The 19,960-nt window shown below is 35.7% G+C and overlaps 1 protein-coding gene across 45 annotated transcripts in view; it reads left to right on the forward strand.

Moving 5' to 3' along the window:
• Positions 1-19,960, forward strand: part of CCDC91 (coiled-coil domain containing 91) — a 362,152-nt gene that overhangs the window by 85,587 nt on the left and 256,605 nt on the right. For 42 of the 45 annotated variants that reach the window (XR_011540339.1, XR_011540340.1, XM_008517658.2 and 39 more), the window contains 2 exons: positions 11,460-11,502; positions 13,656-13,734. Coding sequence is in view for 30 of the 45 variants with exons in the window: in XM_070620940.1 (XP_070477041.1) it covers positions 11,460-11,502; positions 13,656-13,734 (122 nt within the window). In the remaining 15 variants the exon portion in view is untranslated. Of the gene's footprint in view, positions 1-11,459; positions 11,503-13,655; positions 13,735-16,163; positions 16,311-19,960 lie in introns of all 45 variants that reach the window. The other 3 variants (XM_070620941.1, XM_070620942.1, XM_070620943.1) reach the window with 1 other exon arrangement.

Genomic DNA, 19,960 nt, shown 5'->3' on the forward strand with positions numbered 1-19,960 from the left:
ATTAGCAACATAATATTATGTGAAAAAGTTAAGTCCTCCAAATTTATGTGTTATGAATACCTTTTAAAAGTAGGTAAAATAAAAATAATATGCTTTTTGGTAGTAGATATGGATGAGATGAAACTTTATTAATTTGAAAGCAAGGGAATGGTGAAAAGTAAATTGAGGATTGTGAGTCCAGGGAGGTACAGGGAGGGGTTATATGTAATTTTCTGTTAGGCTCTTCAGTTTTATGCTGAGTGGTGGGTTGCCATATGCTAATTTTATTAAAAAATGAAATAATAAACAATGAGATGCCTTGAGGCAGGACCATTATTGGTAGAGAGGCCATGTAGCTAGAGCAGAGTGAGTCAGGGGGGAGTTATAGATGAAGTCAGAGAGGTACTGGGGGCCTCTAATTATATCTAATAGAACAGTAAACACATTTTTAACAAGGGTTTAAACCTGTCTATGAATATAGTATTTGAATACTGAGACATTCAGTTAATAATTACCCTCTTGTTCACCCAAAAGAGTTTTGTACTTATTGTGTCAAAATAGCCATGTTCCAGGTAGATGAGATGATTAGATATATCTTTCCGGATAAATGAGACTTCACTATAAACAGAAAAAAATATAGACAAGAGCATATAAAACCATGAAGGATATGAAACACTGTCATATTAGAGAGAACATTAAATTTGGGATCTTCTGCACTTGCTAATGTTGTCAACCCTGATTTTACTGTGTTATTATCTAGCACTTTTCTCTATTGTTTGTTGCAGAGAGTGACCTCTTGTGCCTTAATATTGTGATATTGTTGTCGGCTTTTTGTAGGACATATTTTTATTTTTAATCATTAGCGCCAGTGCAGTTCACAGCTTTGTCTTTATGCTTACTTTACTTACATGTGAGGCTCCAAAGTTTGTGTCCCATAGATGTATGGATTTGTCATTCTTGTTTTGAAAGATTTGGAGTGGAGATTGACATGATGATAGTTTTAGAGTGTAACACTTCATTGTTTTTGAAAGAGTTATGTAGTTCAATGAAAGGATTGGAGAGCAGAATGACAAGAAGGAAGTTCTGGTAATTTTCAAGAAATAGTGATAGATATCTGAATCACAAGGATATGACACTAGAGGAGAAAGGAAAGGAGGAGTGGGGAAAGGAATATAGGATTGAATGACGTACCTATAAAGTGTAAAATGAAGAGTAAAAGGTAACACCTAGTTTTTGCATTATAGATGATTTAACAAAGATAATACTATTGACTGAAAGTTACAGATTCAGAATAGAAAGTCCTTTGTGAAGAAGAAAGAAATTTGATTTTAGTCATAGAATAATATATTTAGAGTGTCTTATGATGCAATATCTTAGAAGTCATCTAATCATCTTGTTCATTTTACATATGAGGACACTGTGGTCAAGAGAGGTGTGGTGATTTGGCTAGAGTAATATGGTTCAAATACAAATTCCTATGTGATTGCATCATTTGCATTTGCTAGAGATGAGGATGGTAGCAGCAACTAGGTTACAAAGGTCTGTTAATTCATGTCAAGAGTTTTGACTTCATCCTTAAAATGATGAGGAGCCATTAAAGGGTTTTAAAAGGTGAATATTTAGAAGGATCATTTGGGTAGCAAAGTGTTGAATGGAGTACAAAGGAGCAAACTGGAAGTAGAGAACTATTTTAAAGGCCAATGCTATAAACCAGATGGAAGATAATGGTGGCCTTAACTATGGTGAAGTTATTGGGGATTGAGTGGAGTAGATGGATTGTAGAGGTATGTAGGACATAGGATTTGGTGATTGGATGTATGGAGTGAGAGAGAGAAGAAGGAGGCAAAGACGACTCTAGGTTTTTGTCTTGGCCAACTGTGTTGTAGATGATAGTGCCAGTTACTGGACAGAGAAATCCTGGAAAAAGAGTAAATTTGAGGTTGATAGGAGAGATCTTGAGTTCAGCTTTGGTTGTATTGAATTTGAGGTGCCTGTTAGATTGAAAGAGAAGCTATTCACTTGTCTTTGGGTATGTGGATCTGGAGCTTGGAAGATGGATCTGAACTATGGATTCCTTAGCTTACGTTTATAAATGAATCCAAGGGAGTGAATGAGGTAGTCCAGGGAGTGTATTTGAAATGAGATAAAAAGAAGTGTTAGGTTGGAGTGCTTAGTAACACCAACATTTAAAGAACCTGCGAAGAAGATTGGGAAGAAGTAGTCAGGGAGATAAGAAAAAGTAGGGTTGTCTTGCAAACCATGGGGTGAGAGTGTTTTGAGAAGGAAGACTACTTAAATGCTGTTAGTATTCAAATAAGGAATTGAAAGTGTCTTTTTGCATTTAGTGAAAAGGAGGTAATTGGTTGCAGGCCTGGGCTGTAAGAATAGAGCATCTATGAAGTTGAGTTGTGAAAAGGAGAGGGCTGTGGTGGGAAAGGAATGTGTAGTTGAGGATGGTTTTGTTTTTGTTTTTGTTTTGTTTCATTTTTAATGATGTAGGTTCTGAAACATGTTTCAGTGTTTAGGGAGGAGCCAAATAAGAGAGGGGAGTTGAATATTTAAGAGAAGGAACAATTGAGAGAGCCAGGTCTCTGAAAGCACAGATGGAGGAACTAGCCTTAAGTAGTAAAGGCAGTCCTTTTTCTTTGTGAGAGGAATAAAGCGGAATAGCTGGGTACAGATGCTGTAACTGTAGTTTGGTAGAAAGAAGTTAAGAGACTTCTCTTAAAATGCCTTCTATTAGCAGAAGGCTTGGTCATGTCCCTTGATTGCTGAAATGAATAGAAAGCTTGGAAGTTTGAGGGAGAGTTGAGAATCTTTGAAATAGCTTCTGGAGAATGAGAGAACCAGGCTTAACTAGAGAAAAAGTGGGTGTAGTAGGCAGCACTGTGAATCCACGTGAAGATGGGAAACATGAATTTTATAGTGAATTCTTTGATAGTTCTCAGCAGAATACAGATAAATGGATATTGTTGGTGGTTCTTGGGGGGGGGAAACCATTATCAGTTGCTTTGTAACTGTTCCAGATTCTCAATCAATTGAGAAATAGAACCAAGAATCATATGAATCAGAAAGGCGGTTCTGTTGTTAAAGGTTTAATGTAAATGTGGCTTGGACTGAGGCTGAAGTGAAGTCTCCCACAAGTTCTCTTCTGAATTACATTTACCCATCCAGTTACAGGCTAAAAAACACGTCCCCATACTAAGAAAATGAAGTTTTTCCCTGGTGAGCTTCTCTCATGGAAGCTGCATTAGAGGAAGAAGATACTGTTTATGGGCACAAAGTTCCCAGTGAGGAACCCAAAGAACTTAACACTGTGCATACATGCTGATCTGTATACATTAATCTTACCCAACAGAGAACCTACGGATGTCCTGCTCTCACTATTATTCTTGTTTTTCTCTTGGAGAGAAGTAAGGAAGGTAGAGATAGGGACTATAGTATTTCTTCAGTCTGGTTTCCTTCTCTCCAGAGAACACCTGCATCCTCTTTTAAAATGTGGTAAGGAGAGTGATAGATCTACCCCCTAACATTCATTGAGGGTTGAGATTTTGCCAGATAGGAGGAGTACAGTTCATAGAGTGAGAATTTTGAGTTGCCAGCAGATAGCCGTATAAAAATATTCATTATTTGACTGGGAATATATGACTGGCACCAGTGAGGTGGTTAATCTGGGAAATTTGGGCAGAGCGTTAAGATTATGAGAGTCAGTGCACTCTTTGAAGGAGAGGATAATAAGGCAGGATCACAGGTTCATCAGCCCAGGGAAAGATTGCTATTAAGGAGTTGGAGGAGGTAGAAGAATTAACCAAAGAGGTTGGAAAGTAGATAAGAGTTTGGAGAGTCTAAGTCCTTTGCAGTTTTTTTTTTCTTAGCTGCTAGGACATATAAATTTTCTGAATGAAGTCTGGTAAAGACAAAACTTAATTGATAGCACAGATGAAAATTATATAAATGAAAATATTTAGTTATTAGAATTATTAGTAGTTAGGGATTTTTCCTATCTGATCATTTATGAATGGAATATTTTTCAGGTAGTGAATATATATCTTAGTTTTTTTTTTTATCTTGTGACAATATTTTGCCTTTGGCAGTAGTGTTTATAGTATAGCAATAGTTCTTTAATTCAACTTCATATAGGAAGTTTCAAAATTATCATTAGCCCCAATAATAATCGGATACTTGGGAGAGTGGAGTGTAGCAATGTAATTTCTTTTAAGATGTAGGTCTTCAAGCTCGTGCCTTAAGGGTAGAGCTGTTTTAGTGGTGGCAGCCTGATCTTCTACTGCTCAAGCTCCAACATGTTTTTCTTGGAGAAATAAGAGGGAAATAGAAGTCAGGTGGGAACTATTAGCAACTCATTTGCTTTCATTCAGTCTTTATTCCAAAAGCACTGATTTCAAAATATTCTTTAAGCCCCTACTGTGTGCTAGGAACTGCTCAGTTCAAGGTGCTAGGAAGGAAAAAAGATTAAGAAATGGTCCCTACACTACTTTAGAAGAATTTATAGAAATTTAGGCAAACAAATAATTTCCTTAAACAAATCAACCTGAAATTCTGATCTTGTGTGATTAGACTCTTCCAATTAGTTCAGTATTAGTGGCTGTTCATTTTTAACCTTAACTAAGGGGTGTGTGTGTGTCTGTGTGTCTTTGTGTCTGTGTCTGTGTGTATTTCCTTTGTTCTTTTTCCTCTTACCAATTTACGTCTGCTCAAGACAGTCAGAAAAAACAAATCACTTGTCTCTATTGCTTCTAGGAAACATGGCATGAAACAGGATCAAATGGAAAAATATTTTGATTTTGAGGATGTTGGTTAGCCAGTAGTTTTCCAGATGGGATAGAGATTGAATAAAATGCTGAGTGGATAGTGTTAACTGGTAGGGCTCTTTGGGATGATTGAATAATCTAGATGATCTCTGGAGATTGTATTTTTTGAAGTCAATTACCTGAGTCTTTTTCTCTTAGGCGTTTTTTTCATTTTGTTTTGTTTTGAGCAACTTTTACATTTTGTATAAATACTTGTAATATGCGAAAATGTTATAAAGGAGACTAATGAAAAAATTTGATTTATTCACTGGTTAAATGCTAAATTAAAGCATTTAAGCCTTTTATAGTTTTGTAAAAAAAAAAAAACGAGCTTTTTTCAGAGTATTTTGATGGAAATAATAGATAGTTGGCTCATTGTGGCATGATATTTTTTTATACTATCATTAAAAAATCAGTTATGTATGCCCACAGTTTAAAGTTGTAAAAGGTTTGTTAAGAAATGCAGCCATTTCCTCTGTTCTCCTTTCTTTTCAGCCTCTCCATTTCTTGTTTTCTAGAAGCAAGATGTTTAGCACGTATAGTTGATTCTTTTAGTGTTTACCAGTGTATCTCTAAATAGCATGTTTATTATTGTTACTTCGTGATTTTTCAATTTCATACCCGTTAGTCTTCCAATACAGAAGATAAGGCTTTAGCTGTTTTTCACCAGCCCCTCTGCCCACAGACTTCATCTTCTTTCTCTTACCTTCCCAATATGATTTTATTATAATTTTGGTGCAATTAGTTGTTCATTGTTTACATTTTTATGACTATGTAAATACTATTCACAGCTGAAAAATATAGTATTTAATGTTTACTTTTCCTGTCCATCATATTATTTTCTCTCTGTTTTTATTTGGTTAATTTTCATTTCACTAATTCAACCCTAAGTTTTCCCCCCAGTTGTTTAAAATTAGTCTCTTGATCATAAAACACATGAGACAAGCTATTAGTTTCATTTGCTTGAATAAATCTCCCAGGAGCTTTCTGATCTCCTCCAATTTAGACTGGTTGCTCTCTGTTCTTGCCACATAGATATCTTGAGAACTCACTTCACCATTATTCTGGGAGAATTCCCTTTGCTTTTCACTTTAGTTGGATAGCCTGTTTCCTAATCCCGTGTGTTCCTCATGTCTTATTCCCTTGGTTTACTCCATAGCTTTTTAAGAAAGAATGTTTGGGAAATACATTTTTCTTGAGACATTGCAGGTGTGAATATATCTTTATTCTTCTCTCTCTCAGCTTAATTATTTGTTGACTTGGCTGAGTCTAGAATTCTCTGTTGTCAGTCATTTTCCCTCACAATTTTACGTTTTGTTCCATTGTCTTTCGCCTTCCAGTAATGCTGTTGTTAAGTCTAATGCTGTTATATTGTTTACCCTTTGCATAAAACCTATTGTATCTCTCTGGAAGCCTGTAGGATCTTCTCTTTACTGTGCCTTAGCGTGGGGTTTTTCTTCTTTTTTTTTTTTTTTTTTTTGATGCTTGAGGAACTGTTAAATCTAGAAATCGTATCTTTTAGTTTTAGAAAATTTTCTTGAATTATTTTGCTGATGAACCTCCACCCCCCTTTATAAATCTCTGTTCTGTTTTTCTAGAATTCCTCATAATTAGCTATTGCATATTCTGGACTAGATCTTGTAACTTTCTTATGTTTTCTACTCTGATTTTCCATTTTTTTCTTTTATACCCTTCTTTTTAAAGAGATTTCCTCAGCTTTATTTTCCATGCCTCAGTTTTTTATTTCTGTAATCATCACTTTTATTTTGTTATTTTTATTGTATTTTATTTATTTTTTTCTACTTTTTCTGCCCAAATCCCCCGAGTATATAGTTGTATATTTTTAGTTGTGGGTCCTTCTAGTTGTGCTATGTGGGACGCTGCCTCAACATGGCCTGATGAATGGTGCCATGTCCGCGCCCAGGATCCGAACCAGTGAAAAACCCTGGGCCGCCGAAGTGGAGTGCATGAACTTAACCACTTGGCCACAGGGCTGGCCCCAATCGTTTTTATTTTTGAAACCGTAGTCTTGGTGTACACCCCTCTCTCATACGCTCCCCCCTCCCAAATTAGGGCTTCCTGTTCTTATTTCATGAATGCACTATCTTCTGTTGTTAACTCTCTAAAAGTATTATAGTTTTTTTTTAAAAGATTTTCTCTCTTGTGTAGTCTCTATTTCTTCCACTTCTTTTTTTGGTTTGGTCTCTGTTTTTCACATTAGATAAATAAAATCTTTCATTGTACTTGACAGTCTGCTCATGTTACAGTGAGGCAGTAATAATAAAGAAGCAAACACATATAATACTTCGAATGTGTCAGACACCTGTTTAAGGGCTTCATCTGTTTTAATTTGTTTAATCCTCATAATAACCATAGGAGTTTGTTACCATTATTATTATCATCTCTATTTGATAGATGAGGAAACTGAGGCACAAAATGTTTAAGTAATTTGCCCAGTATAATGCTTTTGGTGAGTGGCAGAGCTAGAATTTGAATCCAGGTAGCCTGACTCCATTGTCTCTTCTTTTTACCGTTATACTATTCTGCCTCTTCTTTTTTTTTTTTTTTTTTGAGGAAGATTAGCCCTGAGCTAACTGCTGCCAATCCTCCTCTTTCTGCTGTGGAAGACTGGCCGTGAGCTAACATCTGTGTCCATCTTCCTCTACTTTATATGTGGGACGCCTGCCACAGCATGGCCTATCAAGCAGTGCCATGTCTGCAACCAGGATCCAAACCGGTGAACCCCGGGCTGCCGAAGCAGAGTGTGTGCACTTAACCGCTGCGCCACCAGGCTGGCCCCCTGCCTCTTCTTAAAATCAGGAGCCAATTGGAAGTTCTGTGCATGTGGGTAGGGTTTGTTAAAGTAGTGCCACCTGAGTGAACTCTTTCTTTGTGGAGCCCCCCGTGAGATCCTTTCTCACGAGTTGGTTAGATTCACCAGAGAAGAATCCAATCTACTGACTGGAGGTTGCAGCCCAGCTGCTGGCAGTTTGGTTGTTGAGTGGTGAAAGAGGATGGGGAATGGGTCTCAATGTTTACTACAACTTTGATTTAGTCCCCCTGTCTCAGTGTCTGCCAGTCCAGAGACCCTGGGCTTCACCCTACTTGGAAATAAACCTGCATTCTTCTGCTGTGATGAGGAACTGTAAGTTGCACAGTTGTGTAGATTCTGGGAGGGCATCTTGGGATATATCTGTGGCTCTTTATTTCGAGTCTCACCTTTCCCCAACTTCACTGCTGCCCATTCCTGAGCCTTTTGTGGGTTCTATGATATAAAAGTGATTGATTCTCATTTTCCCCACTCGTAGTTTAAGATTCATCTTCTTGTATTTGCTTTCAAATTTTTTGTGATTTTCTCATCTCACGTTATCTTTGACTTTGTGTTATGGGGAAGCAAACAATCAAAACAAGTCTTTGCTGTCTTTTAGGAAAAGACTTGAATAAAATGCATGTTCTTAATGTGCCATTTCAAATTTTCTGTTAAATCAATTGAAATAGATCTCACATGTTACCTCTTACTGAAGCATTGCATGATGCTCAACTGGATATATCACTGTCTGAAAATCTTTCCTCCCACCTTGGATGTTTTTTCTTTTCTTAATGCTCTTTTATGTACCGTGTTACTTAAATTTGCATGCTTTTTCCTTTTTTTTTGAAGATTAGCCCTGAGCTAACATCCCTGCCAATCCTCTTCTTTTTGCTTGAGGAAGATTGCCCCTGAGCCAAAATCTGTGCCCATCTTCCTCCATTTTATATGTGGGACGCCTGCCACAGCATGGCTTGATAAGCCGTGCGAGGGTCCGTGCCAGGGATCTGAACCCATGTGAACTTAACTGCTATGCCACTGGGCTGGCCCCTGCATGCTTTTCTTACACTCTGCCCCCCCCCCACCCCCACCATAACTCCTTAAGGATCTTGAGTGATCTCTTTCACAGAGTTGTGCAATGAAAGTTTGTTACATTAAGTGTTATGTGTATGTTTTTCTCATAAAATATCAGCAGTAGGTTAAATTCTGAGGACAGTAAAAGAGAATTAATACAAGAGTGCAACAAAAGATTAAATTCATATATAAATAAGTCTGAGAATTGTTAAACCTAGATGTTTGAAATCTTTCAGTATAGATACTTAATCATAACAAAGTATACATCTCTCCCCCTGCCATGACATAAAAGAATAAACTACGTGATCTGTTAACTTTTTGGTGGAGTTCATGATTCTATAACTTAGATGACGGGTATATTTGTAGTTTGATGAGATATAATGTTAAGTGCTAGAAATATTCTAAAAACTATAAATGCACTTTAGATAAAATAATATTTTAAATGTATTGGAGTATCTAAATCCATAAAGAAGCCCACACTTGTAATATTTCCTTTTTAAAAACTAACTTTTAGTTTTTGTATTTTGTAAAATTGATTTTTGCAAATCAGTGCTGTTAATTTTCCTTCTTCCTGCTCTTTAAAATGTTCAGAAGGAAACAAACTATTGTAGGATTTCAAACTAAGTTATTTGGAGAAAGGTTATTGCTTTAAAATAATAATGTTTATTTCTCTAGTCCTGTCCTTTGAGAAACTACTATGTTTTGAAGTGTATTAATATTTCTTTGAAGTAAAGTAGAGGAAGACTGTCATCTGCGTTGTAATATGTGAAAGTCGCTGGGGTATGGAAAACATCAGTGGTCACTAATATGTTCTTTTGTAGAGCTAAATCAGAACTTAGGAAACTGATGGTATTTGGTTCATTACCACAAGCATACAAGCTGAAATGATTGTTAGGCACGGGTATTTGTTTTTGTTTTCAAATTTTTTGGTACCTTACAAATAATTTATTTGGATGTGACATACAAAAACACGTAGAAGTATTACTCTAAAAATTCCATTCTTTTGAAACCATTTTATTTGGGTACAGTATTTGTAGATGCTAAAAATATATTTTTTTTATTGTCTCCTGAGATTCGTGGGATACGTGTGGAAAAGACAAACTTGGTGTTTATAGTTGGAGTTGGTTAATTCTCAGTATCCATATCACTCTTCTTTCATAATTTCTTCATGAAAAATATAATCGCATACAGATTTCTGTTCGCTTGCAACACAAAATTAATGTGAATTCCAGTTCAAACTAACCACCATCAAAAGTTTCTGAAAGTCTGGTTTATATTTTTTTAAGTGCTGTATGTGGATGACTTGCTTAGCTTTGATTTTTGGAGAAATACATCTTTTAAAAAATTTTCATCAGATTGTTAAATTGTGGGTAATGGTGACAATACTGGTATTATATTCTGGCTAATTTAATGTCCTTCCTTTTTATAGTATATTTCTGTCTACCTATATTCCTTTTAGTGTCACTACCTACTGAATTTCTGTGAAAATAAATTTTCTTTGACTTTTAAAGCAAAACAACCCTCAAGATTGTCTTTTCCTGTTTATTTTACTTTGACTCTTTTTGAGTTTTATTTTTGAAGGCATTAGTATTAATTTAGTGACAAGGCAAAGCAAGGCTATAGATGACTACTGCTTCATCACTCAAAGCAAAATGCCTTGGAAAATGCCTTTAGAATTACTGCGTAACATATGGTTTAATTTGTTTACGTGCTTTTTTAGAAGTTGGAGAATATTGTTTTCCCGTAGTCAAGTCCATCTTATATTACTGAGTCAAGGAAGCTATAATTAATATTTGGTATGTTCACTTTTGAAAGCTGGAAAAGGAAACCAGTTATTATTGACCAGAGTATCACTTGCAGCTATGATTCACAATTTATTGTGAATTTATTTTTCATTTTAACGTGTGGCACCTATTACTTGTTTTACCTTTCCAGGTGTTTTTAGTTCTTTCTTGATTCATTGGATAAAAGGTTCTCCTTTTTCTTTTTTTTTTTTAAAGCCCAAGTACTCATGGTTTTCTCTTTCTATTTTTATCATATACATTTAGGACAAAATAAAGCATGTATTACTGCGTCTCCCTCTTATTTACTTTAAGGATAAAGAAGAGAGGAATTCTGTGTATTTGCTTGTAGTTTTTTCTCCCTGCTCTCCCATGAATACATGACTTGATTTATCTTGATCAGCCTAGTAACTTGCTCCACATTTTTCCAAAAGTGCAAAGCAATTTCAGCTAAAAATACACATATCAAAATGCTCCAGAAGTTGTGGCCACAGCTCAAAAATGCTGATCAATTTTGAAAATCTAAATCAACCTCGGCCATGAAACCGAGGGAAGAACCTTTGTGGTGGGGACATATTTCCAAAAATTCACCGCAGTCCTGTTCTTAGCTGGAGTTTGTGCTGATGTTGCCAGACAACTGAGGAATAGATGCAAAAAGCAGGAAGCATTATTGAATTGAGCCCTAGCGCCAATTTGGGCAAGGCAAATTAAAATGTAAAAGAATATTTTTCCACTCCTGGCGTCTCAACATAAAATGGCAAAATACATGGTTGCTGAAAAAGTCACAGAAGTTGCTAATTTTGCCAGAATGGCTAATTTTGCCCCAAAACTCAGTCTTTTTCCGTTAAAAAATGTATACTCATATGGTTTAAAAAAGGAGATTTTTTTAAAACCCAGATGAAATAGTTTTAATTTACAAATCAAAATGTATATACATTTAAGTCAGAGAAGTGTTTTGACATAAATGACTCTGTGTGTGGGCTTGTTTCAATGTCTTCTAATATTTTTCAGGTGAACTTGGAGAATGGATGATGATGATTTTGGTGGTTTTGAGGTATGCGCTATTATTTACCTTATTTTGCTTATGTAATTTTTTTAACTGTGGGATTATAGTGGAGTATATTATTTTGAAAATGTATTTATCATTGGCATTCTTGATCTTTTCTTAATCATTTTGAATGTAACTCTGGAATAAAAACATGAAATCAAGGAAAATTGAAATCTATCCTCTCTGATTTATTATTATTGAACATTTGCTCATGCCCATAGGAATGGTTTAAATGGAGGTAATTAAGTGCTACTAGTAGAAGCACTAAGAGGTTTTAAAAATTGTCAGCAGATTATTTTGCTGGGATACATGTCTCTTAGGAAATACTTGTGAGGGGAGGGAGGAGTATTGCAGATCTGTCGCACATTTTCATGTTTACACCTGTAATGAGTTGATTTAGTATATTAACGATATAGCCGTTCGGTGGTTTGCAGAGCTAATTAGTGTGTGTTGTTAGATTATTCTCTCAGGTTTGAGTTGGATGCTTTGTAGGTGGAAATTGTTAGCTGAAGAAGCACTGTCTTTTCCTTAATCCTTTTCAGTGTGTGTTCCTTTTATTGAAATATTTTGTAACCCAGTTATTTTTATGGAGCCAGTATAGTCTTGCAGGAAAATCTCTGGATTAGGAGTCAGGATGCCTGAGCTCAAGTCCTGGAACTCCCATCAAGTGAGCTCTGTGATTTTTTTTTTTTTTTTTTAGTAAGACTTTCACCTAATTTGGAATTTGGTAAAAAAGGAGATTGTTAAAAATAGGGAGTGTAATTAACGACTTAATAGGAGGAATAAGATACTAAATATATATTCAGTGTTCTGAATACCGTGAAAGAGTGGTGTGAGTTTTTTTAGGTTAGGATCATTTTCTCTTCTGTTGATCTTTAATATCTGTCAATATGGAGATATTTAGAATATGGACATACTTCTTTTCTGCATTTCATCTAAAAGTGGTTTTGTTTAGCACATTTGTATGTTTTCTGCATTTTCTTTAATATTTTGGATTTCATTGCGTGATTGAATCTTGTTTATGTTACTGAAGTGTAACATTGAAAATTTTGTTAAAATTCCTTCTGTTTTGAGGAAAATGTTTCAGATATCATCTTAGTTTATTGTTTAGAAGTTGTCAGTTATTTAAAGGTTAAAGTTTAATATTGTTTCCTTTATTTAAACCGTTTGATTCATTATTTCAGAAAAAAATACAGTAGGTAGTGCTCTTTAGAGTAACAACTATACTTCAATGCTGTATTCAATGGATCTTTTCCTTTCATTATTACATAGGTACGGGGTTAACCATCCATTCCAATTTAATTGTGCTCGTTAGGTTTCTTTTTTTCCACATCTTGTTGTAGAACTATGGATGGTCTTTATACTTGGTTACATAAACCGTGTTCATTTTCATAGTTTTTAGAAAGTAGCTACTGTATTCTATGTCACTAAGCTCCTGTGGCAGATTGCCCCAGTTGACTTCTCCTTGGCTGACAACTCAGTGCAGAATCCAAATTGAAATTCTGGCTTTTTAAAAAAATAATTTTGCTGTGACCCGGACACTTAAGAGACAAAAAACTCTGCACTCTTACCCACAAACTCAGCATTCAGTAATTGACTGTCCCATAGTTGTAAAACTGTTTAATAGGAGGGCTTGTTAATTTCACAAGTCAGCTTTAGGAATTCTGTAAATGTTGAGTGCTAGTAGGTTCAGCTGGTAGATAAATCAAGAATATAGATGAATCCTCTTTCTTTAGATTGATCTCTAATTAGGTCTTGTGCTAATTAATGAAAAAGTTTTAGTCTCTAGTCTTTTAAAGAAAAATATGTTTTTCGTATATAATGGTTGAGTGTTGTGATGAGTTAGAGTACTTATATACAAAGTTCACAAGTGAAAATGTGATTAAGGATAAATAAAATAAAAATTTCATGTGCAGGAGATATATTTGAGTAAAAAAGGAAGATTTTTCCTTAAAGATAATGGGGCATGACTATTGGAGATGGCGAGTAGTGGTTGGGGTGGTAGCAATGAAGACTGAAAAACAATCGAGTGTGCAGAGGAAATTTGAAAATGTGTGGTTTCTTACAGAGAATATGCTTGTAGAACTGGGAAGCTTGACTGTTTAAAAAGCATTTCTACTTTTCAGATCATCTAAAATAATTTTGCGTTTGTTTTCTAGGCTGCAGAGATTTTTGATGGTGGAAACGGTGAAACCCAAACTACATCTCCTGCTATTCCTTGGGCTGCTTTTCCTACAGGTACTATTATATAGTAACTAGGAATTTTTTTTGTGTGTTATTTAACATTTTTGCCTTTTCTTTGAAGCCCTCTTTCCACCTTTGTACTTGGACTTCTCTGATCTGAAAAATGGAATGACCCAGATTTAATCTAGGTTTTTTTCATAACAAATTATGAATTGCATAACAAAATCTGCAGTGGTGGCTTGAGACATGATTCCAAAATGATATCATGAACGTTAAATGGAATTGAAGTACAATTTACATTTCCTAATTTGTCTTAGTTTTAGGAAAGTGAGGTGCCAAATAATTTCTTTAGGTTGTTCAGTTCATTAATTAAAGACTCCTTCTTCTTATATTCTAAAAATAATTTATCACTGCCACTAGTATTTAAATTTGGAATTTTTTTTGCAGAAAAGTCATTTAAAAGTGTTAAATGATTCAAGAATTTAAATACAAAAATAAATTCCATTATTGAGAGATATTTTGTGGAAGACCTACTGTTCAATATTAATCCATGTCTAAATAATATTTTGAGTTTTCTAGACTTTTTGTTCTGCCAAATCGTTGTAAAGTCAGGAGTAGATGAAAATATCCTTCTTTAACAGCTCTGTATAGTCTTAGATTGTTAGAGTTATTCATCCTAAAAATATTTTCCAGTGCTTATTATGTATTAGGCACTATGGGGATATGCCCTTTACTTCAAAGGAAGATAGGGCGGACACATACATATTTGTAATATGAAGCACATTTTTGATTTGGGAAGAATGATGATTTTGTCATCCATTCGTTTAGCAAATGTTTATTTCATGTCTGGTATGAGTCAAGCACTGTCCTTGAAGTTGGGTATATCTTGTGGATCTGGGCTTTGAGGATGCATATAATTTCAATAGGCAGAGATGAGAGAGTAGGGAAAGGTTTTGATGGAAATAGAACAAAGGTATAAATGAGGGGAAGAGGGTGAAACAGTTGGGTTGCTCATTCTTCTTTGAGGACCTTATGTACGTTGTTTCCTTTGCCTGGAATTTCTCACCTAGCTTCCCATTGCCACTCTTTCCCCCTTAACTTACTAACTCCTATTTGTTTCATGTGTTGTTTCTTGCTTTAATATTTCTTTTTCTGGGAAACCTTCCCAGGGAACCCTGCCACGTCTACATGCACCCAATTTCTGACTTTCATGTTAAACTGTAAGTTTTGTGGGGTTAGGCACTATGTCTGTCCTATTGTGTTGTGTTTTAAATGCTGAGCATAGTGCTACCCTGTGTTTGGCCCTCAAATATTTGTATAAAGAATAATTAAAGAAAAAAAATGACTGAATAAGTAACTGAGTGACTAGACTGGGGTGGAAGTGGAAACCGATAGAAAGAGTTGGGATAATGATATTTATGTAATAGTTTATGATTTTCAGCCTGCTGTCACATATTTATTTACTGTAAGGTAAGGTAGGTAGGGCAACTACACTATTCTTCTTGTACAGATGTTGAAATGGTGGCTTATAAAAGTTTTGGAATTTGGTACAGATAATTATGTTTAGGAATAAAATCTAGTCTTTCAGATTCTGTCTCAGTTCTTTTTCAGTAACTCTATTTTTGAAATAAGCATCAGCAGGACTGTCTGACTGGATGTGAGGGTGGAGGAGGAGGAGTCAAAATTGATTTTTGAGGTTTCAGTCCTTGGTTCTGAAAGAATGGTATTACCGTGAACAAAAATAGAGAATTTAAAAGAATTGGTTTGGGACAGCATGAGGCCTTAATGAATCTGTCTTAGACATGTATATTTAAGGTACCTAGAGTTCAGGAGAAAGCTCTGGGCTGGAGGTCTTGGTTTGGGAATTTTCCCATGGATATGACAGTTAAAGTTGTAGGAGATCATGGTGAAACAGTATATAGCGAGAATACCATGAAGGAGAGAAATTTGGATATCCATAGTTAGGGAACAGGAGGAAGAAAGAGACAGAAGACTTGAGAGAGCAGGAGTGTATGGGCTAGTGCTGTAGCACAGACATCAGGAGTAGGAGATTTTAAGGAAGGTATGGTCGCTGGTGTCCAAGGCTGTAGAGAGGTCAGTGAAATGTGAGACTGAGAAAAAACCCACAGACAGTCATAAGTGGCTTTTAAGGAAATGGTTTCAGTAGATTGGAAGTTGAAGCCAAATTGCACTTCTTTACTTCGTATGAAAGCAGGAACAGTCTATTTTCCTATAATTATTGTGGCAGTGTAGTAGAGAATTGTATATTGTGGGCAAATTATCCAATTCCTGTTCTTCAAGAGTGAATATTATATGTCACGTTTACCTATGTCTATATATTTGTTGGTCATGTCCTCAGAGCCTGATGAAATTAGAATTAAAGAACAACCCCTCTAATGTGTACACACAAACACACACACACACACAGTCTCTCCCTCACTCCCTTAAAGAAATCTGAAGAAACTATTTCTGGATTTCCTCAGTAACTCGTGGAAGTGGAAGGAAACAAACCTGGCCAAGAGCTGAAGTGAAAGGCGTGGTAGGTGTTTGCTCAGCCAAAGCAGTCTTTCCCCTCTGTTGAAGCGAGTTTGTCTTCCTCTGGCTGCTGGAGAAGTCTGCCTCTAACTCAGGTATCTGCAGGTTGTTTAGACAAGAGTGATGTGAACAACTCAATTAGCATACAATTTAATCACTTCTACACTAAAGTCCAGAGCAGATAGGAGCCTTCAAGAGATCTAAAGCAGATTCTTTTCAGTTTAAGGAAGAGCTAATATTCTCCTTTTGTCTGTTTCTCTATGTACACCCTAGCTGTCCGTAATCTATATGAAACATATTTTTTAAAGGGCTGAATATTAACCAAGTTTTACCACAGCTTAAAATCCAAGATTACCCTGAAACGTTTGGTTTAAGTTTTTGAAGTGCTTGCGGGAGAATAGAAGTTTTCATTCTTGGGGTTAGGATAAAGCGTGTGTTAAATCAAGAGTGTGGTGGGCTCAGGGCGCTAGTGATTCTCCTGCTTCAGGGCTGGCATTCCTGAGAGGAGGATTTCATGATAGCAGCTGGACTCTCTCTCTAAGTGTCTGTGTATAGCCTCAAAACTGTTAATGAGTCAGGGTACCTCAGGACTTGCATCTTGCTGTAATATTAGTATCATTTAGATAGTAGGATCTTTTAAAATGTTAATTTATATGTATTGCTGCTGATGAAATTAATAAATTGCCAGTCAGAATAAATGAAATGCACGTGTTAGTTCTTTTCATAAACTATTATCTCTAGGCCCATATCTCTTTAATGTAGCACATCTAACCTATAAAATGTGTCTCTGCAGTTCCGTTATCATAGGAGTTGGAGAATGTAAATAAGAGGTGAATGAATATGAAATTATCAGTCTCCTCTTCCTCCTGCTTTTACACTCAGTAGGTGTGGTAATTATTACTTTGTTTTAGTGAAAGCTACTCAAGTGAGAAAAATTGCCTTTATTCAGGTGTTTTCCTCTCTATTTCATAGCCTTACCCTCTAGCTTGTCTTCCATGGCTGTTCTGTTTGAAGCCCGTGAGCCAGTTAAACTGTGATCTATGTTGTATTCCTAGATGGTGTCTGTTCCTAGCTCTTTGCCACTGCTCTTGATTCTAACACCTTCCCTCATCTCTCGTCTGCTTTCTTGAGTCTTACTTTTCTTTCAAGAAAAGGATATAGAGCTTTCAAGAATTTGTTCTGTATCTTATAACTGCTCCTTCTTCTGGGCTAGTGTATCATTTTTTTTTCTGTACCACTTGCTTAGCTTATGCCAATTTATATCTTTTTAAATTGTGGCAGAATACATATAACAGAATTTACCATATTAACCATTTTCAAGTGTACAGTTCGTTATTGTTAAGTATATTCACATTGTTGTGCAACCAATCTCTAGAACTTTTTCATCCTGTAGAAGTGAAACTCTGTAGCCATTAAACTACCAATTTCCCCCTCCCCCCAGCCCCTGGCACCTACTGTTTTACTTTCTATCTCTATGAATTTGACTACTCTAGATATCTTATATAAATAGAATTGTATGGTATTTGTCTTTTTGTAACTAACTTCTTTCACTTAGCATAATATCCTCAGGGTTCATCCATGTTGTGGCATGTGTCGGAATTTCTTTCCTTTTTGAGCTGAATAATATTCCACTGTATGTAGAGACCACATTTTACCTATCTATCCATCTGTCGATGGACACTTGGGTTGCTTCCTTTGGCTATTATAAACAATGCTGCTGTGACCATGGGTAGACTAATTTGTATTTTTTAAAAATATTTTACCAGTATGATTTCTATTTCTACATGTCTATTTTAGTCTAAGCTTTGGATGGCAGAGACTGTTTTAAACCTTTGTGAATCCTAAGCACCTAGGACAGGCATATGCTGCATACTGTTTCAGTCAATCACAGACCATATGTACGATGGTAGTCCCATAAGATTGGTACCAAATAGTCTAGGTGTGTAGTAGGCTACCATTTAGGTTTGTGTAAGTACACTGTGTGATGTTTGCACAATGGTGAAACGGCTAACAACACGTTTCTTGTAACATGTCCCTGTTAAGTGGGACAGGACTGTATAGCATTGAGCCTTGTTAATAAACAATGCTCAGTAATTGTTTCTTGATGATTAGTGGAGCAGATTTACTTTCAAGTAACTCTTTTTGATTACTATTTTTTAATTCTTTAGGGGGTAATTAAATAGTCTTTCAATCACAAATTAGAGGAAGGCAAACCTAAACTTTTCTTAAAAAATATAGTAATCTTGGAAATCTTAGATAATTACTCAAACATGGCTAAGAAACTATTTCCTGTGGGGCTCAGTTAGCTTTCCTGGTCATTCCCAGTTCCTACAAATGACCTGGAAATAATGATTAATAAGAGTAGTCACAGATTCTCAGAAAGAGAGAACAGCTGTTTTGCCATTTTTTTCCCCTAATTTCTTTCCTGCTCATACTTTGTGTCAGCAAGTGACAGTAGAGGACAATAGAGGTTAGACTAAATTTTGGTTCAAAATATTAGGGATCTAGAAACAATAGTAGTAGTATTTAGGTCTTTTACTTCCTTTTTTTTTTTTTTTTTGAGGAAGATTAGCCCTGAGCTAACATCCGTCTCCAGTCCTCTTCTTTTGCTGAGGAGGACTGGGCCTGAGCTAACATCCATGCCCATCTTCCTCTACTTTATATGTGGGACACCTGCCACAGTATGGCTTGACAAGCAGTGTGTAGGTCTGCACCTGGGATCTGAACCAGTGAACCCCAGGCCGCTAAAGTAGAACATGCAAACTTAATCGCTGCACCACTCGGCTGGCCCATTTCCTTTTTTTTTTTTTCTTATTTGTTTTTCTAAACATTTTTCCAAAGGAAAATCATTCTAGATTTTGTGTAGCGTATTATGTCAGAAAGTTTTTGATTTGGCTACTAATGGAAGTGTATTTTTAGAAAAAGATTTTGTTTTTTGGCTAACAAATCTTTTTTTTTTTTGAAATCATTCTCAATTAACTCTTATAAGTTTTTATAAGACTGGTAATGCTCTACTTTTTAGGAAACTAACTTTTCAAAATGAATGCCTGTCTTTTGATACACACTATGTATATATGTACATATAAATGCAAATATATCTATCAGAATGTAAATGTGTGTAGATAGATATTCTGATTTCTTCCCTTTTCTCCACTTCCGATGCAAGTTGTCTTCTCTCTTGAAGGAAACATTTTGTCTTCACTTGACCTTACAAGGTCTAAGAACATGAGACTGTTAGTCTTAGTTTGGCTTCAGTATGTTTTTGATTGCAGCAGACCCAAAGTTTCAGAATCCATGGGGTTTATTTAAATTGCTTCTCTAGTTTGTTTGTTCATTAATTCACTAATTCACTCATTTGTCATATATTTGAAAGTATACTGTGTATCAGACTCTATGTGCCACGTACTGTGGACCTTATTCCATTTTCAGTGATGCCATATGAAAATTGTCTTCTCAAATGACATGTTTCATGAAGTGTATTGTTAATATTTGCAAGCTCTTTTATCAGTAACTTTAACTTCAAAGCTTTGATAGAGTTTGCATGAAAAGAATATGAGGTCGGAAAGTGTCATGTTGCCGTTGTGTACAGTGCGGGTGGTGCTGTTTTAGAGACAAAAGACTGTTCACTTTTTACTTTTAAGTGTATAAATATAAGTTGTTTAGAAGGCGAGGTGGGAGGCAAAACCTTGAATACTGTCCTTTCCAATATGTTGCTACGTTCCTTGTAGCACTACACAGACCACAT

Source organism: Equus przewalskii, chromosome 5 (genome assembly GCF_037783145.1).
Source record: "Equus przewalskii isolate Varuska chromosome 5, EquPr2, whole genome shotgun sequence".
Classification (NCBI taxonomy): Eukaryota; Metazoa; Chordata; class Mammalia; order Perissodactyla; family Equidae; genus Equus; species Equus przewalskii.